General features: G+C 40.5%; 1 protein-coding gene across 1 annotated transcript in view; it reads right to left on the bottom strand.

Annotated features, from left to right (window-relative positions):
* The window catches only part of hs3st4 (heparan sulfate (glucosamine) 3-O-sulfotransferase 4), a 101,371-nt gene extending 83,892 nt beyond the window's left edge, over positions 1-17,479 (bottom strand). The window contains exon 1 of the mRNA XM_034143532.1: positions 16,884-17,479. Coding sequence (XP_033999423.1) covers positions 16,884-17,479 — 596 coding nt within the window. The remainder of the gene's footprint in view (positions 1-16,883) is intronic.
* Positions 17,480-24,234: the final 6,755 nt, after the last annotated feature.

Here is a 24,234-nt window from a genome sequence, read left to right as displayed (position 1 = left end):
GCATAATGAGCACTGTTTGAACTAAAGGTGTTATTATTTTTCCATTTGTCTGAATCACAAATCATTGCTGATTTTGTGTGGCGTGCTATGCGTAGGAGACAATGTATATCAAAGGAGTTTCATGGTGGAGAGCAGGTTACAATCTTATTATAAAGGCAGAACACGTCAACTCTTTCATAAATCTCTAATGTCAATAATCCAAATTATCTTGAAAAAACAATCACTTTCTCGTACAGCCATTAGCAATTAGCATAATCCCTAATAGCGGCCTTTTGATTTTCATTGTCTTAATCCAGGTCCCAAGGGAGTTCAGCAAATGCCGCAGCTTGTGTTAATGACTTCCAACATACCAACCGCATATAGAGCGCTGGTGGTTGAGATGATAGCAATATGCTTTATCAAAGATATATTGAATTGGGTTTTTGACTGATCGAAGCGTTTGACAATCCAGCGCATACAGAATATACCGAGTGTGTTGAGCGCAGTTAACACGTCTAATACTTTGCTCATACATTGTTTCACACTGTGCTAAAATTATTCCAACGGAACACCCCATGGTGATTTGAGGGAGAAAAAAATGAGCATGAATAAGTAAACAACATAAAGCGATGAGAAGCTTCAAAGGCGATGGGACAATCACAGCAAACAAGATCCTGGAAGCCAATGAATGTGTTTGTCTTTGTTTGTGACAGTGACTCAGGGGTGTAAACAGAGGAATTAGCTCACACCTCCGGAGTCTCAACACATCACACGGCCATAATTGAATTAAGTCTGTCAGATTGTTGCTGAACTGTAGATGCTACAATGAGCACAAGATGCATTTGCCCCGAAAATCACCTCTACATAAACGCTCCTAATTTTTTATTTTGTTAAATCCTTGGAGAAAAAAATGTAATTGCAGAAAAATGACCACCCTGAAAAATGAGCTGATATGTTAAGCAGCCAGCGTTAGATGCTAATTTATGTGCTTTCTCAAAAATAGCCAAGGCTTCCTTGATGGAAAAAAAGCCATATGCTGCATATTGCTGCATACGTCTACTGCATAATGGTTATATGATAATGCTGCCTATACCAGTGGGAGAAGCCAACATTTTTATTCCCCCCATCCCTCAGCATAACACACTACAGAGGCACCTATCAGCTCACGGACACACATTTGAAACAGACTCCCAGCAGTCCCTGTATCTTGGCTCCATGACCATTCCTGTCAGGGTTTTCCCTTTGACTGAACAAATGCATCAGCTTGTGTCATGAGACCACATCCCTCGCAGCCAATAAGGAAGCATGAGCAGCCCAAGTGCTCCAGGGGATGTGGGAGGAAAATTGGAATCTTGACAAGTATGATTGACATGCGTATTTTACCCAAGGTAGTCTTATTTGCAGAGATTTAAAGACGTCTGTAAACCAGCGTGCTGCCCAACAGAATCATTGTTCCTGCAGACTGGTGGCTCATCACGGCACTTCTGTTGCATGCAAATCATCTTTTGGGAGAGACCAATCCCCTTGGGCATAAAATGACTTCAGCTTATACTTTATTTCGGGTCCAAAATAAATAATTTAACAGATGAAGCTACGTCTTTCATTTGCAGACAATCTGTCCATGTCGTGGAACAAAAACACAAGCCTAAGTCCTCCCATTCTATTTATGTGACAATGGAGGAGAACGGCTACTTTGAATTGTATCCGCTTCTTTTGATGGGCACAAAAATAAAGTGGATATGAGCCGTGATGGTGAACCATAACCCACGGCCACTTCATAGCAACGGAAGGGGGAAAAAATAACTATGAATTAAATTCTAACCATAAGTAAAATAGACTTCCACTTGAAAGCATTGGAGTGTAGCTAGAGCATGGCAGAAGAAAGAGCTGAATGTGTGTGAGAGGAGAGGAATGCACATGAATTTTGAACAGGACTGAAGGCAGGATGAAATTGGCTATGCCCATTATCTTCTCAAGAGGTCCTTTTTTTCTCCCCATATGCAAAAAGGATGGAGCAGTATTACTCCTTCCATAATTCCCATGTTACAATACAGACCGCTACAATAAGACCCAACCAATCTGTAATCCTGGAATGGAATGAAAAAGTAGCGTCTATTCAGCGCAAGCAAAACCGGTGAAAGGAAAAACCTCCTGAAAGGTAATTCACCAATGTGCCTTCAGTAGCTGTTGATCCACAGTATAAGGGTATTTGCAGCGAATCAGAAACCTGAGGAATAGTCTTATTATGGCTGTACTAATTAGCTGCGCTGAAATAGTTTAAGCTTTGTGGTGTTTATTGTTGAAATTCAAATCTTCAGTGTATTACACAGAGGGGAGTTTTCATCTGACATTTCAATAACACAAATGATGTTGAGTCATTCTATTAAACCCGCGCTGGTCCATCTGCAGAAAGGGTATTTAACTGGAAAGTCCTTTTAGTGCAACCTGATATTTGTTCACCTGTTTAGCTACATATTTTAACGAGGGAACTGTTTTAATGAGCATGAGGCCAAATGTTTATACTGCAAGTGTCTGCAGAACATTGAGTAATGATGCATGTCATTTGTTTATCCTCCGACATCCACTTGTGGAAATTCAACACCGTCTCACTCCCTGATAGTCCAATAGCGACTTGTGTGTAGTGTCTTCGGCAATCCTAAACTCCGAAAAAATATTTGTTTCTCCGAATCGAAGGGGAAAAATACAAAAGCATTACACACAATTTAAACCTATCAATGTTGTGTAATTAACAAGGATAATCTGGTGTGTTTGAGTTGATGAGTAGTGCAGATATCACTGTAAAATCAATCGACAGTAAGGAGAATACTTATTTCCGGGTGTACAGTTCTCCGTTATCCAATGGGAATGGACGCTCACATTGCCTTTAAGGGCCGCCGACATGGACCGACGCGGTGCTTCCATGAGCGTCAAATACCGCCGCCGATGGGAATACATTGCAATCAGTTGAAAGCTCTTTGCGTCCGTTTATGAAGCTGAAGGGGACTCGGCGCGTCCCAACTGCACGCCAAAGGACCCTGACCAAGCGTCGCTATTGGACTATCAGGGAGTGAGACTGTGTTGCGAAATTATTAGGGCTGTCAGTCGATTAAAATATTTAATCGCGATTAATCGCATGATTGTCCATAGTTAATCACGATTAATCGCAAATTAATCGCACATTTTTTATCTGTTCTAAATGTACCTTAGAGGGATATCTTTCAAGTTTTTAATACTCTTATCAACATATGAGTGGACAAATATGCTTTATATGTTTGTTTATTATCATTTGAACAATGACAAATATTCTCATGAATATTAAACACAACAACCTCTGAACATTACAAATATTCGCTTCAATTCAACCTGGAACCTCTTTCATACAATAATACTTTGTGTGTGTGTGTGTGTGTGTGTGTGTGTGTGTGTGTGTGTGTGTGTGTGTGTGTGTGTGTTTGTGTGTGTGTGTGTGTGTGTGTGTGTGTGTGTGTGTGTGTAGACACTGTGATGAATCGTTGGAGCTATGTGCAGCTCAAGGCATATATGCTCGAATGGGAGCTGCCTGGACGCTGCAATCATGTTGCGCGTACGATCCGTGCTGAGTGTGCTGACTTTTCGTACAATGTCACACTGTCTGGCTACCTGCATAAAGTCAAGTGCTCGGCGCAGTTGTCGGCGAAATGTCATTGAAACAGCTCCTTAAATCCGTTAGCGCAGCTAGCTAGCACCAGATGCTAACAACAACAACACGTAAGGTGTGCCTCGCTCGCGCGAGTCGCGCCACACATACACACTCCCTCCCGGTCCTCCCGATGGCCAGTCCGGGCCTGCCGGTGAGCGTGGAAGTGTGGTCTGCCACAAGCGGGCGGCAGGAGCGAGGCTGTCAGCATCAGCTTGTCGATGGTATTTTACACTCGATGCGCTCTGAAACTACGGCGGCGGAGGACAAAAAATACACATGCGTTAATCGCGTTAAAATAATTAGTGGCGTTAATTTTTTTTTGCGTTAACGCGTTATTAACGCGTTATTAACGCGTTATTAACGCGTTAACTAGACAGCCCTAGAAATTATACAGCATGAGTTGGCCTTGGTTAGATACTGGAAAAAGGAACATTTAATTTAACCATGAGACAAGACATGTTTACTTTTGCAATGTTTAGCCCAAGCCATGAACTATCCTTATTCTAGCAATACCCTTGTATACCTTTGTGCTGTAAGTAGAAAACCCAAATGACAGCATGTGATCCACCTGTCAATCACAAGGTAGCCCCGCCCTAACACATATCCAGCTTTATCTTCTATTTTACTCTGAAGGGGACTATCATTTACAATGTAAACATCATGCTGTTTTGAAAAAAAGACTTGACACTAGCCATTAAGATTGAAACCTCATTAAGAAAATATTAAATAAAATAAATCAAGTGAAAGTAAGGACCCTTTTTCACAGACTTCTATACGATAGGACTCATTTTTTGCTCCCAGGGAATATATACACAGGGGAAATATAGTACATGATAAACATTATGTATGTGGCATTGACATTTAAAAACAATATTACAAAATGATCATTATTGTAATTGTTTTCATATAAAATAAGAATAATCCCCTCAGGGTTTTCACTGGAGGTTTGGCCTAGGGCTCCAATATGTCCAGAAACATCCCTGCACAGATCCAACATTAAACCATTTTCTACTACATAAATAAGCACATAAGTAAATACATGCAGTGCATATATACATTTACACGTAACCTGTTCCTATCAAATACCGTTCCCAAAGCTTCTTCCTTGAAAAAGAAAGTTATAAGTTATATGTATGATCAGATGTTTGTTAACAAGCCTGCTATTAACCCTTGTATGGTGTTCGGGTCTGAGGGACCCGTTTTCATTATTTAGCTAAAGAAAAATAATATGATAAATTATGTTTTCAAACTCACACTCAATGGCCTTGGCTCATTTTCTGTGAAGGACATCAGAACACATTTTCAATGACCACCCACTGTACACCCCCCTACACATTTATATTACACACAGGATGTTCAGGGCTGTGTGTGTGTGTGTGTGTGTGTGTGTGTGTGTGTGTGTGGTGTGTGTGTGTGTGTGTGTGTGTGTGTGTGTGTGTGTGTGTGTGTGTGTGTGTGTGTGTGTGTGTGTGTGTGTGTGTGTGTGTGTCCACCCCTACCTGGACCCTTTGTCACTGAAAGTACTGTACGTGTCACTGGAGGTTACGGGTAGCAGTGTTAATCAGCAGTAAACTCTCTCTGACACTTTTCAGATGGATTTTTAACAATTTGTACAGCCTCCTGTCTGTCCAGGAGTAGGTTAGTCAATTCTTATTGTTGTTTCTCTTCTATAGGTAAGGCAAATCAGGATGTAAGGATATTGAAATAATCCTGACAAGTGTCTGATATGGTCAAAGGTCAGAAAAAAGGAAAGATGTGCTCTAGTATGTAGGCAGCAGCTCACACCCCCTCCTATCCCTTAGCTGCTGTGTTTGTGTGTGTGTGTGTGTGTGTGTGTGTGTGTGTGTGTGTGTGTATGTGTGTGTGTGTGTCTGCTCTCACATTCTTGCGGGAACCAATCTAAACATTTTTCACACTCTATCCAAGCTGCAAATTTGGGGCGGGACACAATAAATAAAGCTTGGCCAGTTTGGGTCCTTGCAGCTGATCAAGATGGCCAAACGATTCTCTGCTCAGAGGGCCTTGCAAATGATTTTGGAAGAGAGAGAACCATTTGATGATGATGTAGAGGAAGAGGAAGAGGCTTCAAAATGTGAGGATCACATTTCTGAGAAGTCTGAGTCTGACAGTGACTTTGAAGAAGAGGACGAGATTGAACATCAGCTAGTTACAAAAGAAAGACGAGCCACGGGACCAGCCGGTCAGCGGGCAAAAAAACAAGTAGCCCTTTAAGTCATTAATGTGATCTAACAAATGTACCAATATGAACCATATATGCTTGTAATTGAGATGAAGTAAACATCTGTTGAGTATTTTAACATCAAATAGTTTGATTGTGTTGAATTGAAACCCCAAAAAGGCAGCGTGTCCACCAGACCCACGAACACTGGCTGAGTAACACAAATATCAACACCACACTAGGGTTAACATTAAAACGGCCTGGAGGGAAGACTTTGGGTCCCATCTGGATGATGTGACATTTGTCTAAAAGCAAAGAAGATAACATGTCCTAACAAATCCCATGAGACCCAATACAAGGTTATTCAAAGACTGCATGTAACCCCTGCTATTCAAAGTAAATATGATCCAATGTGCTTCATTATGCGTAACATTTCAAATAAGCAGTGGCAATTACAGTCATCTCATGTGGTCGTGCCCTAAAATGGTATCTTTTTAGGAGTCGGTGCAAACTGAGATCAGAAAAGTGTTTGGCATCGAATGACCTTTTAACCCATATAACTTTGTCCTCGGATCAGATTTAAATTACGAACGTAGATATAGGCATATTATTGGTAGTGCTTCGTATGCAGCACGACTCCAGAGGCCTGTACTACAAAGCCGGATTTTCCTAACCTGGATATGTTTGAGTTAGCCGGTTGGCCCAATCCAAAACATACGCGCTCTGGCTAAACTGTACTACGACGCTGGTTATCAAGTGGATCGCTCAAGCCAGCCGTGTCCTATCTAGTTAGGTGCGCGTTCACATGAAAGGGGTGGTATTTGGAGCATTCGACCAATCTCAAACATGGACAAGCGTACTGACAGCGCAGCGTCATACTTCCTGAATGAAAAGTGAACTTTAATATTAGTCAAATATGAAGAAGTTAAACTTTAAACATCCATGACTTAAACACTTTATCCAGGATAAAAGCCACATAGCTGCACCTGCAAGGTGAATACAGCTGGTAAAAGAAAAAGTGTTTGAATGCGTACATTAACAGGTTTATGAAATCACTGCCCCGTCCAAGACACGAGTGGATCTGACTTTAATTAGGAGAATTTGACTCGAGTGTTTCATCAACTTAATGTGTTGCTTAAAATAATACTTCTGCATACAGTATGTGACACTGTGAGTGTTGCACGGCCAGATACGGCTCAGCTGACTCAGATAAGGAAATATATGATACATTATGATGTGATATGATATGAATGATAATGGGACACATCGCCGTCTGCACTCACAGTGCCGCGGACTGTACTTAATGTTACTCTGATCCGGTTACTTATGTCGTGGCAGATATTTAAGTAAGCTTTCTTAACGCTAATATTATAATAGTCAGATTGCTCTGAAGATGGGAGGGGATATTCTATTAATGTTCACGTTCACACAGTCAGTTGATTTTTGCCGGCCGTCTTTCCTGCAACGGCAGTTTTTCTGTATTTCCTCTATCCTGTAATATGAATTGATAGCTTTAAACTCCGCACACGGAGCTCTGATTGGTCAGCAGGCGGTGCTTTCACTGAGTTGATCTCTTAGCCTGCAACCTAACCTCCTCCCGAGGAGGTTAGCCGCTCAGCATAAGTTACCATGGAGATCTAGCCCGCTAAAAAGAGAACCAGCGTCGTAGGACCGGAAAGCCCGAGTTTTCCCTGAAGTCAGCCGGCTAAGCGAAAATCCAGCTTCGTAGTACAGGCCTCAGAAGTGGTTGGATGAAGATCCGCCTAATCTTTTGTTATGGTTTGAAAAACTGATGTCAATCCTTCCTTGGAGCAGCTGTCACACAGCGAGGAACTCTGGATGAGTTGTTAGGGACTGGTCCAATTGCACCGTACATGAAGGAAGAATGGTCAAGGGTTATAACTGGGCGTAAATATAACACGAGTACTAGGTTGCTACTGTTGCTGTTTGTCTGTTTTTGTCATTGTTATTGTTTTGTGGGTTTTATTATGTTTTGTTGTGTGTCCCTAATGTTTTTTGTATTGTCTCACCTGAAAATAAAATAGAAAATATTGAAAGAGAAATACCGTTCCCAAGGATGAGACCATTCAAAATGTGAATAGAATTACATCAAGTGTAATATATGTGGTTATGCAGATTTACCTTTGAGATAACATAGGCACTCACAGGAACATTACCCTTCAGCTGCTTGTTTGATAATCACTGAGGGGTGCCTATTCTATAAAAAGTCACTTCTCTGCTCATGGAGAGGATGACTTAATCATATTGTTGATGCAACAATATAAAGGTAAAGGCTTTACTGTTTACCACATTGATTCATATTCTTGTGTGCGAGGTAGTGCAGCCTGCTCTTTCAGGCGCTGTGATATAATGAGTCATTTTCTTTTGCTATGCTGCATCCAAAGAGATCCTCAAACAAGAAATAAACATGATTGTTCCTGTGGTAACTGGAAGCTCCGCGATGCTTGGGAGTTTAATCAAGTGGAAAGAAGCTGGGCGATGAGAAAAGGCCGAACTGAAGCGGTCCACTCTCTTGACAGCGCGGGGGTATGCTGCTAATTAAAAAGTTTAATTCCACAACTGCAGCATTGGCATCAGAGCACTCGGAGGTGCGTCCTTGTGAGTCTTGGCGCCGTCTTATCAGGCGTAGGCAGATTCTGCCATGTTGGGAAGGCGCGGCTCGGGGAGGCGCTGCAGCAGCACACAGGCCCAGCTGGAGGGGATGGCAGGCTGCCTGCTCGGGGATCTGGCCCACCTTGCTCTTTCCCCATCTCCCCCTCTGAGTGGAGGCGCAGGCTCCCAGTCAGGCGGCAGGAGTCAGGGGCTAAGCTGCCCACGGAGCAGCTGAGAGAGGGAAAGCAGGGCTAAACAAGGGATAAAGGCAGGATTTAGACTTTTTTTTGTAGCTCGACTCTGCACTGGATCCATGTCTCCATTACACGGCTCCTGTCACCGGGTGCTTTCTTATGACCGGAGGTTGCAGGTACACAAAGCTCCATGCTGCAGTACACACTGTTCCTTCAAAGTCCAACAGCAGCTGAATCGGACACACTATAATGACACCGCCTCCATGAATAGACTGTAACATATCTTTTTTTTTTATGAGCGAGATTTTTTTCCACATTGCCTATTTCTTTGGTAAGTTGAGGAGTGAGTGCACTCTATTGTGTGACCTTGGTTGGAGTAAAAGTTAGCTGTGTGGGATCTATTGATTGAGCACAATGAGAAATGGCACGGCTAATTCTGTGACATGCTCTTAAAAGGCCACGTCTCACAAAGCCTCTAGAGAAGATTGAAACATCCAGTAACAAGAACATGCCGGGATGAAAAAACAATATCTGCTCGGACTAATCAGCACGAAGCTGGAAGCTATTGCTGACTCGCTGCTCAGCACAGCAGCGCTGAAAGGATGAGAACACGCACTAAAGATTTATAGGCACATCCTCTCAGCTTTTATTACACAGGGGGGTTAAAATGTCATTTTAATAACACAGAGATATTAGAGTTTGCAAACCTCAGTAAAGCTTTGGTTCTGCTTCACAGTTATCTGATATGTCTTGACACTGCAGGCGAGACAAAGGACACACAGGAAAAGGCCTTTGCATGTTGACAATAAAGATCTTAATGTCAAGTGACTATCATAATATGCTTTATTCATTAGACAGTAACTCAGTTCCAAGAATGTGTGCGATGAAAGTCATGAAACTGCTTCAAACTAAAGTTGGTTAGATCGTGACCTAATGTTACTTCGCCTTTTTCTCCTTAAAATATGCTTTTAATTTACTGCTGCCAAGCACCGACTGCGGGGCTATGATTTTGATAAATGATGTATTCGCCTCATAAACAGGTGAGCTCGGCAATAAATTCTTTCAGACTGGGTCAAATACAGACTTCCTGGTGCAACAAAATGGATTGCTTGCATCAGGTTTACACAAAGATAACTTATTTGTTGTTATAAATGCACAATCTACACTGCTACAACAGAGAGGGACACATGTGTCTTACATAACTGTGTTGTCTTTCTTCTGGTGTTAACTATACTCGCAGTGGCAGTTATTTGATGAAGTACAACGTATAAATCAGGTTTATTTCCTGTTAAGTCTTATACTGCAAAACTTTATGAGAGAAGTATAAATGATGGCTTTTGGCCTTTTATTGTAGGACTGGAAGTGATTGTAAAACTATTAACTGGCTTGTTCATAGACAGCTCATTTGAGTGGATTGTATATGAACGCATTACTGTGGATTTGAAACGGCTTGTTAAAGAAAAATGATGTCTTATGTGGAGAAAATGTAAAGGATGTGCATCTGGCCTTCTCAGAATACTTAATACATCATTATCTGCTTCATCTGATCAAAAACACATATCTACTTCAATGTGGTTCAAATCAGATTCAACAGGATTCTATAAGGTCATTTTTTCCCTATTGATCCGTATTTTGCCACCCTTTCAATTAGTCCACGTGCTTTTTGTAAACAGCACCTTCCTTCAACCTTCCTTCATTCTCAAAATAAATCTCGCCCCCACAAGAACCGTTTTTCACCTATTTCTACAAAGTAAAAGCACAACTGAAGCACTGTCGAGGCCTGTGGCTAGTTTGGGCCACACACACACCTGACACACCTTACACACCTGTGACGTGTTTACATCGTGCATGGCAGTGGGATTATGTAGCAGTGACCTCCGTAACACAGCCTGACCCCTTTGTTCCTGACTTAGTGGAGGAGTTGTTACATGTGTGTGTAAACATGTTGAAAGCACAGTTATTAAGGATTTTTGCAATTTTCTGTCTTATATTGTTTTTATGCTACGGTTGCGCAAAATGTCGCACAATTTTACACCTCAGAAAGGGAATACAATTTTTTTTACATGTACACAAACTGATAATCTTTCCCCAGACCTGAGTTTTATAAAAGCCTTGATTTCAGTTGCCTAAAAATTCAGTTTGGGTGTGGAAAGGGCCAAAAAGCATAAAGAAGGCAAAATAATACCCCTACATACAGTATGTGAACTATATGTGACAAAGTCAATGCCACAGGTATATTTTATTTTATATTAATGATGCATATTTGACAGTTTCTCAGTTGAGATTTCAGCAAGCATTGTAAATTGGAGAGTCTCAGATTTGTGTTGCACGCTCACACTCAAACATCCTGAGCAGATCACAAGGTCACAGAGACCGAGTTACTTGACATGTTAAGATCTTTGTTTCACAGACATATTGATTTTTGATAAATTCACACACCATTTGTTTTGCATCTGAGGTTCTGTCTGTGTCTGTGACTCTTGTATTGATCTTTTGATAAGGATCAGTTCAACTTTTGCACCTCTGGCAGATACAGATACTGATAAAGAAACCTGAAGTTAGAGCACCAACACATTTTCACAAATTCAGTACCTCGAATCTTAGCTTTTGCTCGTAATTTCAACAAACGTTTGAGCTCAAATTCTGGAAGCAATATAATTATTTCTTAATTCCATTATTACATAGCATATTTCTGAGCATCATTTCTACATACCAGCTTATTTGAATGAGAAGAAAGACATTTTTACTCTTTGTGAAAAGACTGCCTGTCCAGTTCACACATCTATACAGAGCAGAATTCCATCGCTTATTATCAGATGAGAAAACTCATTCCTCCTGCTCAATTATTTGATCTGGCGACCCACACTTTTCAAATGAAATGAATCTAAATCGGACAATTTGACACCTTTTTAAAAAGGTGTTTTTAAACACATCCACTGTTAAACTGCCAGTTATCTCTACTACATCGTAAAGTCCATAAAAAGATATACAGTATGTTTCTATTTTGTGATTGAATTGTTTACTATCATTAGACAGAAATACAAGTTCTCTCAAAACTAAATATCATTAGTATTGATCATGTTGTTTTACCTGTTTAAAATAATAATGTCACATTTCTAGCAGACTGCAGTTCAGCATTAGAACTATTAGGTTTTTTGTTCTAGTTTCTTGCTCTAGCAGTTGGTCCTTTAATGCCCTATTTGTTCACACTAATTTAAACACTATTTGTTTGGCATTTTGCGAAACAATCCTCACTAATAAACCCTCATTAGGCCGGTTCCTAATGCCTGCTGCGGATGCTCCCCCTCAGCATGCATAAATCCTCACGTATGATCGATAATCAATGACATTCTGCAGGACAATTTATGAGGCACATTATCTTTTCCATGAACGCTGGCAGAGGGCTTGAGTAACATTTGCTATATTGTTCCTCGTGCATCAAATATTTTCCTATTCTAGGATCAGCGTTTGCAGCAGGTTGGGGGAATGCTCCAGAGAACAGATAAAGTTAAATCCTCGCGGTGGTGGCTCATCCTCTTTACTCAGAAATAGAGGCGACATTCGAAGTCGCCAATTGGCTGATGAAGATCCTCTGTGTACGCGGTAATGATGGCACTACAATGCTAATTGCTTGTTCAAGCAAGCCCAAAACACACTGGAGAAACTGTCCAAGAGTGCTAAAAACAGGAAAGCTGCACCAATCACCAATCTGGCACGTCTATGGAGGCTCGTATCAGACCCAGACTAAACTTAAAGTGCTGATGTGAATGTCAGATGTGTGCTGGATTTGTTATTGACATGGAAATGTGTGGTTTTACAGAAGGCTAACATCTTCTTTATGCTACATGCAGGACTCATCACTGTAATTCATAATTTACAGACTGAATTCAAACTTCCAACCACATTACAAAATAACTTACAAAAGGTCTTTAATCATTGTTTCTTGTAAAGGAACGAGGCAACTTTCAAATGTCCTCTTTTAATTATGACCGATTATCTTCTTAATATTTGTATTAAGAAGTTTGAGTTAATTTGGCTCATTTTTCTGAATCCCTCTATGCTTAGAATACTGGGAGTCAGTAAAGTGCTAGCTTTGTAGAATAAAATACAGCAGAATAAATCAAAAAGAACAAAAATAAATAAATAAATAAATAAAAAAACTCATTTTGAGGCACAATTATATGCAGTCACGTCATGTGAAATTCAGATTTAATGTTTGATATGAGTTTCAGAAAGCTATTCTTTTTTTTCCACATGAATAAAGTGCAATTTGAATGATTGCTCCACTATATAGAGTAGCACACTTACAGCTTTACGTTTTAAACTGGCAGGTTTCTGATATAAATCCTTTAGTCAGAGCCACACACACACACACACACACACACACACACACACACACACACACACACACACACACACACACACACACACACACACAAACACAGCAGCTAAGGAATAGGAGGGGGTGTGAGCTGCTGCCTACATACTAGAGCACATCTTTCCTTTTTTCTGACCTTTGACCATATCAGACACTTGTCAGGATTATTTCAATATCCTTACATCCTGATTTGCCTTACCTATAGAAGAGAAACAACAATAAGAATTGACTAACCTACTCCTGGACAGACAGGAGGCTGTACAAATTGTTAAAAATCCATCTGAAAAGTGGCAGAGAGAGTTTACTGCAGATTAACACTGCCACCCGTAACCTCCAGTGACACGTACAGTACTTTCAGTGACAAAGGGTCCAGGTAGGGGGGGGGGGGGGTGGTAATGCACCGGATGGCCTCGGATACAGCAAAAGCGCCCAACGTGTGCAAGGGCATTATTTATCATTATTTAATTTACTTCAGAAAAAACCATGACACGTATTGCATAAGAAATATTTAAAAAAGAACTGGGAGCTAAACTGGGCCAGGCAAATTGAATGAATCCATGAATCCAGTGTTGGAAAGTAAAGAAATACATGTACTCAAGTGTTGTCCTTAAATACAATTTTAAGTTACTTTTACTTTACTTACTACACTACATTTGGAGGCAGATATTGACTTCACTAGATTTATCTGAGAGCTTCAGTTAATTAGCAGATTAATGTTATCATTACAAAATCTTATTTAACTAAAACATTACAGTGTATTATTATAGTTGAAGCTACCAAGGGATGTATAAAGCTTTACAAATGAGCCATATCAATTCATATATATGATTCTGAAATGGACCAAACTGCTAAATAGTTAACATTACTCTTGGAACTTTAAGTATCTGTTCATACATATACTTTAGTAATTTTATTTGAGTACAATTTTGAATGCAAGACTTTTAATTGTAGCAGAGTCATTTTAAAAGTTTTCTTAAAGGGGACCTATCATGCAAAATGCATTTTTTTATGTCTTTTATACATAAATATGTGTCCCCGGTGTGTCGGAGAACTCACGCAGCGTCAGAAAATAAAACCCTTTCTCTTTTCCTCCGTACCCAAATCTTGTAAAAACGGGGGTACAACGAGCGGATACAGATTTGCTGCCGACATGACGTCAAAGTTGCTATCAGAAACAATGCCTGACGTGTTTTGGACGTAATCTCGTCTTTGTTTACATTAGCAAGCCTCGCTAACACTCAGAGCTAACCTGTACTGAAGAGCACATGTGTTTAAAAAGCAGGAAATAAAAAAAGGAACTCACCTTGTGATAAAGTATGCAGTATGACGCATGGCTACAATGGGTGATCTGTTTGGTATTTTAAGCAAAAAACTTCACAGACATGTTTTGTATAGGTATGGCCCTACAATATATTTTTCCAATATAGCATAATAGGTCCACTTTAACTAAAATATCTCAACACCTCTTCCACCTCTGCATGATTTAGATACATGGATTCAAGTGTTTTTAATTCACAGCACGCAACTCGATGGATCTTTCCCTCATCCTGCTCTCTTTCCTCCAGAGCATTACGCAAAGTGAAAGAAAGATAATCCCCTAAAGGCAGATGGAGAACAACAACTCAGACACAGACAAACAATCCCAATTATTTCTAAAGATCACTAAAGCTGAATATGTGAAAGGACAAATATCAGCAGTCCACAAAAAGGCTCCAGAGCGATAATACATCGATAGATCCTTTGTGTTGGGAACAGACTGGAGGAGAATTTGAGTATATGTAAACGCTTTACAAGATAACTTTGGGTTACATTCCCCATCCAAAATGAGGAGCAGGTGTTACTGTGACAGGCCCACATTCATGAAAGTAATGCTCTCATTCAACTACAGCAATGTCAAATGGTTGCAAACATCTGTAACTCATCATAAATTCACTTCCATTAAGTCCACATTAGCCAGGGCAGCACAGACAGAGAAGAGAGATGCAGTATGATGCATCATTTAGAGGCAAACAAACAAACAAACGTGGCCTGAATACATTTTTATTTTAAGTATGTGGAAAAGTTGAAGGAGTTTTGATTCTTTTTCAACCATTCAACTTTGAGAATGTGTGTGTTTTTGTCTCCTGAACGCATCACTCTGAGGTGAGCGGTCTAAGACAATGGCAGATATGAACTGAAAGCTCCTTCAGGGGTTAGTTTGGCTCAGGGGACCCTGAAACACACGAGCACACTTATTATTATTTATGTAAGCATGTCATCCTCCTGTCTAATGAGCCTTTCACCGTGAGCGTAATGAAACAGCTTGCATTAACACAGGCTAAATGAACAGCCAAGAGCTCCCATGTCTATGCAGCAAGATGAAAGCAGATGCTCCGCAAACCCAAACACCAGCGTAACGGACCTACACAGAAACAGAAGGGACATTGAACGCCGCGTCATTCTCACCAGCTCATTGACTCCATCAGAAAGATCTTGAATCCCCCCCCTGGTAAAACATCATTATGTGAGAACTACGCCTAGCTGAGCCATGACCAACTGACCATGAATGAACCTTTAAATTGATTTGTTTCTCCTATAAACGCGGCAATGATAAACAGGTTTCTCTCTGGCTAATAAACCCAGACTCTAAGTGAGGCGGTGTAAACACATTCCTCTGAGAGCCAGCTACAAAGCTGAAGACAGACAGGGGCGTCAGAAAAGGCAGCATTTATTACATGTTAGATTATATGCAATTTGGTCGGGTAATTGATGGGCTGTGTTGTGTTGAGAAAATACCGGCTGACTTGAAGGATCAAAAAATGGCAGGAAATAAAAAGACTTGTACTCCTAGAAAATAAAGCTTTCCCTTTGTTTTTTAAGGTAAACTCTAAGCATGACTATGCATGTGTGTATGTGTGTATAAGACTTTAGGGGTAACCTAAAACTGTGCAATAAATAACTTGATTTCTCAAAATATGTGTAGTGAAAATTACTAACATTATTGTAATGATATTTCATTTTTACCGTGGACACATGAAGTAGCCTTACAACAATAGGGGCCTGTTTAAAATACTAATGTAGAGTGTACAAACAAATATGATATTACTTTAAAGATCAAACACATTTTAATCAGACATTTAACAAATCTGAAAATAAATCCTAAACGGATACAGTGACACCCCACTGTGTATGTGTGCAAATAGAGTGTAACCCTGTTAAAGGTCTAAACTTCAGCTAACTTGATATAACATATGTGCAGTTCAGTGTGTAATAATAAACCTTATGATTCATGAGAAAATGTCTAGAGGAAGATTATATTACTCACTTCTTGCATTTACTTTGACAGTATCTTAAAGGACCAATCCGGAGTTTTTCAAACTTCTACTAGTTATTTGTGCATTGATTACCATATCAACCTTTTTCAAGATTGTTTGAAATGTTTTCCCTGCAATTTCAAGCAGCCATACTTCATGTCACAATGTTCTAAATAAAAATGAACCTGCAGAGATTGGATTTGGATCAAACATATTCAAATGTACAGTGAAAAGGGGTTGTTGAATTGTGCTAGAACAATTTGCTCATAACACTGTTGTGTGGCTGGAAGTAGAGAGTGAAAAGTTTGCATTACCTCGCAACAATTCATTAAGTTTGACCATGTTGGCAGAAAGCACTCTTAGTCTCTTGCAAATTGATTTCCTTAGCTCCAACAAGCGAAATCAAGACTTGTGAATACGTGAAAGCAATATCAATGCATTCAGAAATAAACAACCCCCCTGGCATTCTTTGGAAGATGGATTCAAGCAGCTTTAAGAATGAATATTTTGTAATAAATCAGGCCAAAAAACACACTGGCCCTGGATTGAGAGTGAAAGGGAAACTCACCGGTACCAGTCCAGCCCTTTCTCGTAGTTCCTGTCAAAGAAATGTGGCTCATTCCCAACGGCTCTGACGTCCGGGTGCACCCTGAGCGCCTCCAGCAGGGCTCTGGTCCCACCTTTCTTCACCCCGATGATGATGGCTTGGGGAAGTTTTTTCACTCCGTAATCCATGGTGCAGTTCACCCTGAGTTCGCTGTCCGTGGTGCTGAGTTCCTGGTGCTCCCTCTCCAGCGCGGTGGTGTGATACGCCGCCGCAGATTTAGTCGGAGACGCCTGACTCCTAATCCACTCCACTGTCCTCTGCTCGGCCTCAGCATGATCCCTCGCCGTGGAGACCGCGGTGGTTCTCTCGGTCTCGGTGAATTCGCTCAAGCCCTGGGAAGTGGAGTAAAGTTTCTCCCTCAATGTCACAAAAGTTGTCTCCTCCGTCACCAGCTTCCCCTGATACGCGTAGTTCTCTTGCAGAGGGAACTGCAGCGAGTTGTAGCAGCTCATCAAGCTATAGAACAAGTAGGTGACAGAGAGGGAGAGGGTGAACATGAATAAGATTTTCCGGGGCACTTTAGAGGTGAAAACCGAAGTGCTGGACCAAAATGCCATCTCTGATAGCAGTGATCCTCTCAGAGAAGTGGCCAGACATGTTTCCACCCCGAGTCTTGCATGGACAAAATCAACAGCAATAATCAGTCACTATCAGCGCAGCTCCAGCTTTAAAAGCGTGAAGCTGGACCGAACCAACCTAATCCAACCAAATCGCATATTTATAGGGATAGCAGGGAAATGGATCGTTAAAATTCCGGGAGAATATCGCGTCCCTCTTTTTCTTGAGTATCGATTTCTTATTCCAAGGCTGACAGAGAATGTCACAATTTATTGGACTGAACTTGCAGATTTGAGACGCTGGACATCAGGCGTCCTTCCAAATGAGCAGCCTGGCTTGAACTGGACAATGTATGATGGGCACAATCCTGGCATTTTATAAAGAAGGAGGAAAAGAGAAAAAAGAAAATGAGTGTTCAAAGTCTTCTTCTCATCAGGAGCCCGAAGTCCTGATCAGTCTGCGATACAACCAAAACCCCATTGTATGTTTCCAAAAAATATCCTTTTTTATTCTCTGACTTTGTGTGGCAGAAAGTCCGCAGGTTTTGCACAAAAGCATCCACTCTTCTGACCACAGCAGGCTGCTGTCGCCGTCCTTTGCGCCTCCTCAGATTGGCAGGATCCTGCGATGTGCGCATCGGCTGAGTGAGCTCATCTTACTGAAGCACTGGAGAGCACACAGCACAACTAGTGTGTGTATACACCCACTTTGTCCTCTATCCGTGCACAAGTAGCTATAAACGTCAGATTTCCTCATGAAATAGTTGCGTGGAAAGCTGCTCCTGCTCGTTCCTGCGCCTGCTTGCAGAGATGGGAATTACAGTGCGGGAATATTTTAGGGCTCATTACGTTTTTGAATTGTTTCATACTGTTTAAAGTTCACTATAAAACTCCATCTCAGAAAGATTTTGATAGATATTATATTTTACAGAAAGCTCATGTCTGCACCCTGCTGGTTTTCTGAGGAGCAATGCATAATCATTTGAAATAAAAATACAGAAAATTAATGATTTTAAGAGATATAAAAGCAGCATTTATGAATCAAATGGATAATGAGCATCCCTGTGTGTTCAATTAAATCCATGAGTCACAGTTCTCCTATATTTTTCTAATTGCAAGAGAACTATCCTGCGTTATGTTGAGGATGGTTCGCATGCTTAGGCATTATTATAAACTGAATTTATTATACATGGGTGCAGACTATAATTACCAATGAGGATATTCACCAGACCTTAACTTGTACTCTTTGTTGCCGCAATATGAGGATTTAAAAACGTGTGCCACTGAAATGTCTCCTAGTATTATAGAATCTCATTCATCACACACCTCCAACACACCAGGAGAGCCGGCATCCCACTGATATATTTGCAATTCCCACCTTTCAGTACAGCATACCACTGTTATATTTCAAGTTCAGAGTTTGGAAATATTTATGTGTAGGACTTTAAGTTGCCCAAATATGTTTCTTATAAATCTCTTTAGCTGGCTCGGCATGCAAACCAAGGGATCCAGGAAGTCAGTTTATTATAGAATGTTGCATTCAGTGCATTTTCACCAAATCAGACGTTTGCCATTGCTGAATTTTCTAACATATAGTCAAGCTTTTTCTACCCAGTAGATGTAAGGTGCTGTCTAAACTTACAATCTACATTGTAGAGCTTTATAGCAAATGTTCAGCTCATTGTTTATCTCTCCAGCCCGCAACATAACCGTTCCAGTTCACTATCACCGCTATAATAGTGCCGTTTTCGGCATCAGCAGGCAGCTGTTTTCAGCAAAACAGCTCTGAAAACCCACCAGCTCAGCACCAAATGTCACACAGACACAGTACTGTACCACTGTAGCGACTAGCTTGTGATCATAGTGGAGCATATACTGTAGCTTTTCAAGAGCCTGATATTTCTCAGAGTTGGACCATAAACTGTGCTCAAAGAGGAAACAATCTGACTTTATCTTTTGGTGGTCAGAAACAATACACCAACGAAATGATAATGTTGTTACATAACTGGCATACATACATCACAAACAATTCAGCCATTTCAGATGTAAAGGGGCCCTATTACGCTCATGTTCAGCTTCATATAATGTCTTTTGTGCCTCAATGATGACAAGTGCATTTTCAATGTTGAAAAAGCTCTTAATTATTCTGCCTGTGTACCTCTTTTCACCCTCTGTCTGAAACCAGAGCCCAGTCTGCTCTGATTGGTTAGCTGGCAGACTATGTTGTGATTGGTCAACTGCTAAGAGATGTCCCACCCCTTAGCTTATCACGTACAATGTGTTGGAGTGCTAGCCAATAGGAGTGATTAGTGTTATGTTATGATGTCACTATGTTACAGAAGTAAAGAAAGGAGTCCAATCAAGGTGTTCCAGGCAGGGGGGGGGGGGAGTGTGTGGGATCACCTTTGGATGCTGGTTTTATGCCAGCTGCATAGAAAAGTCATCCTGACATGAAAGCTCCGGACTATGAGGGCTTTTCTCACACCTTAGCTGGTAGGTTAATCCTGCATTGACTAATTAGCCAAATTAGTCAATGCAAAACACGTTTGCATGACTGAATTCATCAGTATTTGTCGCGTCTGATTTTCGTTGTCATATTCCAAACAATGGGAAATCTCTTGTCATTGGCAATCTCGCCCTGTCTGTAAGAAATGCAGGTGATTGGTTGAGGGGGAGGAAAGCATGCAGAAGTGTTTGGAGCACAGTGGTGACTGGGTGTTTGGCAGTCAAGAGAGCGTAGGAGAGCTCAATGGGTTTGTTGAAATTGTTGCACTCGTAAATTGCCACTCGGAGAAGCGGAGAGCTCTCTAACAGCAAACTGCCCCGTTTGTAAATCCTCACTGTTATCAGACTTCCTCTACCTGTCCAAGAGCCACCCTGTCAGGGCGTTCTGAGCATGCTCAGACACTCAGCAGGACGTGTCAGTGTTAACAACACAAGTGAAGTGACGTTAAGATGGCTGCCGCTACTTAATGCAGTTGATAAATTATTATCAGAGCGCGAGAGAAAATATATTGACCCGTTTTATCTTCCCTTTGTTTGGTCTGTTATCTGAGCCATTCATAAAGCGCTCAGACATTGTCTGTCCCTGCGGAAGCTTGTGCTCAGATTGTGTCTATTTGCATTTACAAACAAGCAGTCACTCAGGGAAAAAATGAAGTTTATTGAAATGTAGTTTAAGTCCTGACAGCTGCATCGTGAAGAACAGAATGTATTGGTTGTGTCAGAAGGTCGATATTGAATACACATTTTATACTAAACATACCGGCAACAAGTGAAGGTCTTATCACAGGAGGTTAGAAATGACTCTCCCTTCTCATTGTTTCAGTAAACATGGCACAAGCTAACCTCTGCAGTAGTCACAATCTACCAGCACACACTCAAGTGTTCCTCGTGATGAGGCTGTGAGCCACACTGGCCCTCTCTGCGGTGCCATTAGCATTCGGCTTGTGTCTAGATTGTATTCAGATCAGAATGACCCATAATACATTTATACCTAGAATTACAAATGTGTCTGAGCTACACAAAGTGTGTGCTGCTGCACTGCAATTACGATGTCTAATCCTGACGAAATCACTCAGAATTAAGGCAGATATATCTTCTCACAGGCTTTCAAGGAGGCTGCAGGACTTTGTTCAAGACAGGTACATGTGAGTCTTTCATACACATGTGACACATCTGGGCCATCGTGTTTTAATACAGTGTTTATGCTTCATGAATATGATATTAGAAAGAGTAGACACTTTTGAAACTACAGATAGATAGACAGTTTTACTCTCCTGGATCGCTCCAATAACCTATACATTTTTTTAAGGAATTCACCTAAAACCAAAATAATTGTCAAAAAATATATGAACATATTTCAGAAATTCAAATTGTGTTTGGATCTCATTAAAGTTGTTGTATGTTATAACTGAAACATTTGATATTTTCCACTGAAGTGCGTGTGTGCTGCCCATAAGTAATTGTTACATACAGTAAGGCAAAATGGGATTGCTCTTTCACAGAGTTTCAGTATTTTCTTTTGTGAAAATTCACTTTTACAACCTCTTCAAATCGTCAAATGTATTGCTAGATCAGTGGTTATGACAAACAAAAATTGGAAAATTAGTTAAAGAAAAGCAGTCTTGTAAGTCTTCTGGAACTAAAATGGAGGACGCAGTTTGGTGCTAAATACAGAGTATTCAAATTCCTTACATTTAGTTGGTTGTTTACTGAATACCTGTTTACAGTCATCCTGTTCCTCAGACTTTACACTGACTCAGAACTGCCTTTCACTACATGTCTGTGCACTAAATATTAATCTTGGAAAGACAGCCTTCAGATATTTTCTGTTTGTCCAGAAAGATTTACATGGAAGACTGACAATTAACATAGTGATATTAATAATATTCAAGTTAGAGTAAGTCAAGATCCGTTCTATTGATTGTAGGTTGAACTGTTCTACGTGTTTTAAATGTGTTTTTCATACCTTTGCCAAGGATGTTTCAGAAAGCATACATTCATAATAAGACATATATAAATATTGTTATTGTGTTACGATATGTTAACTTATCCCATTACCATTTTCATTATTTGCATTTATCTGTACTCAGTTTGTAAATGAGATCTCAATCTTAATAAGACTTTGAGATTAATTAAAAGTATATATAAAAAAGGTTAACTTTATTGCTGTGTTGTGCTGTTTATCACCAGGTGCAGATCAAAAGGAGACAGACAGCTCAGCAGCAGTTATTGGTGGTCAGTGCATGTTGGGGGGTGCAGCCCTGACAGCCTGAAGGCAGTTAGTATAGAAGAGACTAAAGACTAAACTGCATCTTATACAACACCTTCCATCTCAGCATAGCTCATTCAGTATCTGACTTATCATCTTAATGTGCAAAACGCTCTAAAGACTGGTTTGTGATTAAAACGAAAATTATTATTCAATTTATACTGCAAATCAAAATGTCGTAGACGAACCACTGAAGTTCCTGTGCTGTCAATGCAAAATACATCAGGCGCCTGGCACTTTCCCGATATAGTTCCAGCTCAGGAGCTGCTGCACCACCTTGAGATTTGGGTCGTCTAATATGAAATGACCGGATTGTGAACTCTGCCACAGCCTGAGCCTGTCTGGCGCGGCAGAGATGAACGAGCCGTCGTGGGGAAGCGTTGGCAGGTACTGCCTTCCGGACTGTTACAGCGCTCAGTGTAATTTAAGTCAGAGCACTTTGGCCAGTATCACGCCGTGTCGTTCCACTGGGACTGACAGCAGAGATGCTTTATCAGACTGCAATTAGACTGAGGATGTGACCGTCCCATCTATCTATGTTAAAACCCACTATTCAGGGGGAAATGATAAAAAAAGACTGTGGAAATATCATAAAAGGAGCAGATTTCTCTTTAAATACAGGGGACATCTATACAATACTTTCATGACCTGCTAATTTATTGCACACATGTTAACCTCTGAGAGTCATGCGCTATACAGTCATGACAAAGTAACCTTGACATGTTACATTGTAATGAAAAAGGTGTCAAATATATAAAGTAAAAAACACATGAATTGAGGCTTTCCACACAGTTTATGCTGCTGGCTCAGGTTCAGTTTAGTCAGCCATGTTTTTTGCATTTAATGAAGATAACAATTCATGAGGACATTTTATGAGGAAAGTGCCTCAGGTCATACTTGAAGGCATTTCCCTAATGAAGGACTTTGAAGAATTCCTCTGCAGGAAGATTGGTAATGCACACAGTACTATGCCAGTACTGGGACATTAGTATAAGGAATTCCTCAAATAAGTTACAGGGTTTTTTTATTTTTTACATTTACAACAACTTTTCTGATCCAGAGCTTTTCCAACTGCTGATAAAAGAAGGAATTTCTAAAGAAACACCAAACAGGAATGACACATTTAGTGCGACAAACCGACCTGAGATTCAGACGCCCAACGAGGGATGTGAGAATCCCATGCTTTTATTTCTGGGCCTGGCAAATGCATTTGAATCCGTATCACACAAACGTCTGAGGAAAGCAATCGGTTTCTCGTTAGCAAAGCAAACATAATCAGAAATCTGGTTAATGCACATGTGAAGGTAAGCTGAGCAACAGAATGTGCCGAGAAAAAAAAACTGCATTCACTGCATCCTGAGACCTGGAGCCTGGGGCTGAGCATATCAACAGAACCTGGGATGTATAAACAGAACCTGGGATGTATAAACACAATGTGCAAATATGTGTGCCACCCTGCAGCTGTGCACCCTGGGGAGGCACTGTACCATCTTGACGGCAATTGGGTTTATTTGGATGCAGGCAGAGGTGGGAAGTAACTAAGTACATTTACTCAAGTACCATTTTTAAAGAATTTAAAAATATATAATTTTAGGCTGCTTTGTACTTCTACTCCACTACAATTCAGAGGTAAATACTGTACTTTTACTCCACTACAGTTATTTAATACCTTCAGCTACTTTGCAGATTTTGATTAATGATAAAACTAGCTGCACCTTTACCAGCTTTGATAATACTTTAATGCATCAATAATTATAATCAAAACATATAATATATATTATTCTGAAATGGACCAATCTGCACAATGAGTACTTTTACTTTTGGTACTTTAAGTATATTGTGATGCCAATACTTTTGTATTTTTACTTGAGTAACATTTTGAATGCAGGACTTTTACTTGTAACAGAGTATTCCTACACTTTGGTACTTCTACGTTTACTTTAGTACGAGATCTGAGTACTGCTCCCACCTCTGTTTGGAT

Source organism: Trematomus bernacchii, unplaced genomic scaffold (genome assembly GCF_902827165.1).
Source record: "Trematomus bernacchii unplaced genomic scaffold, fTreBer1.1, whole genome shotgun sequence".
Taxonomy (NCBI): domain Eukaryota; kingdom Metazoa; phylum Chordata; class Actinopteri; order Perciformes; family Nototheniidae; genus Trematomus; species Trematomus bernacchii.
The sequence above is the reverse complement of the archived record's forward strand: the minus strand, read 5'-3'. Positions and strand labels throughout refer to the sequence as shown.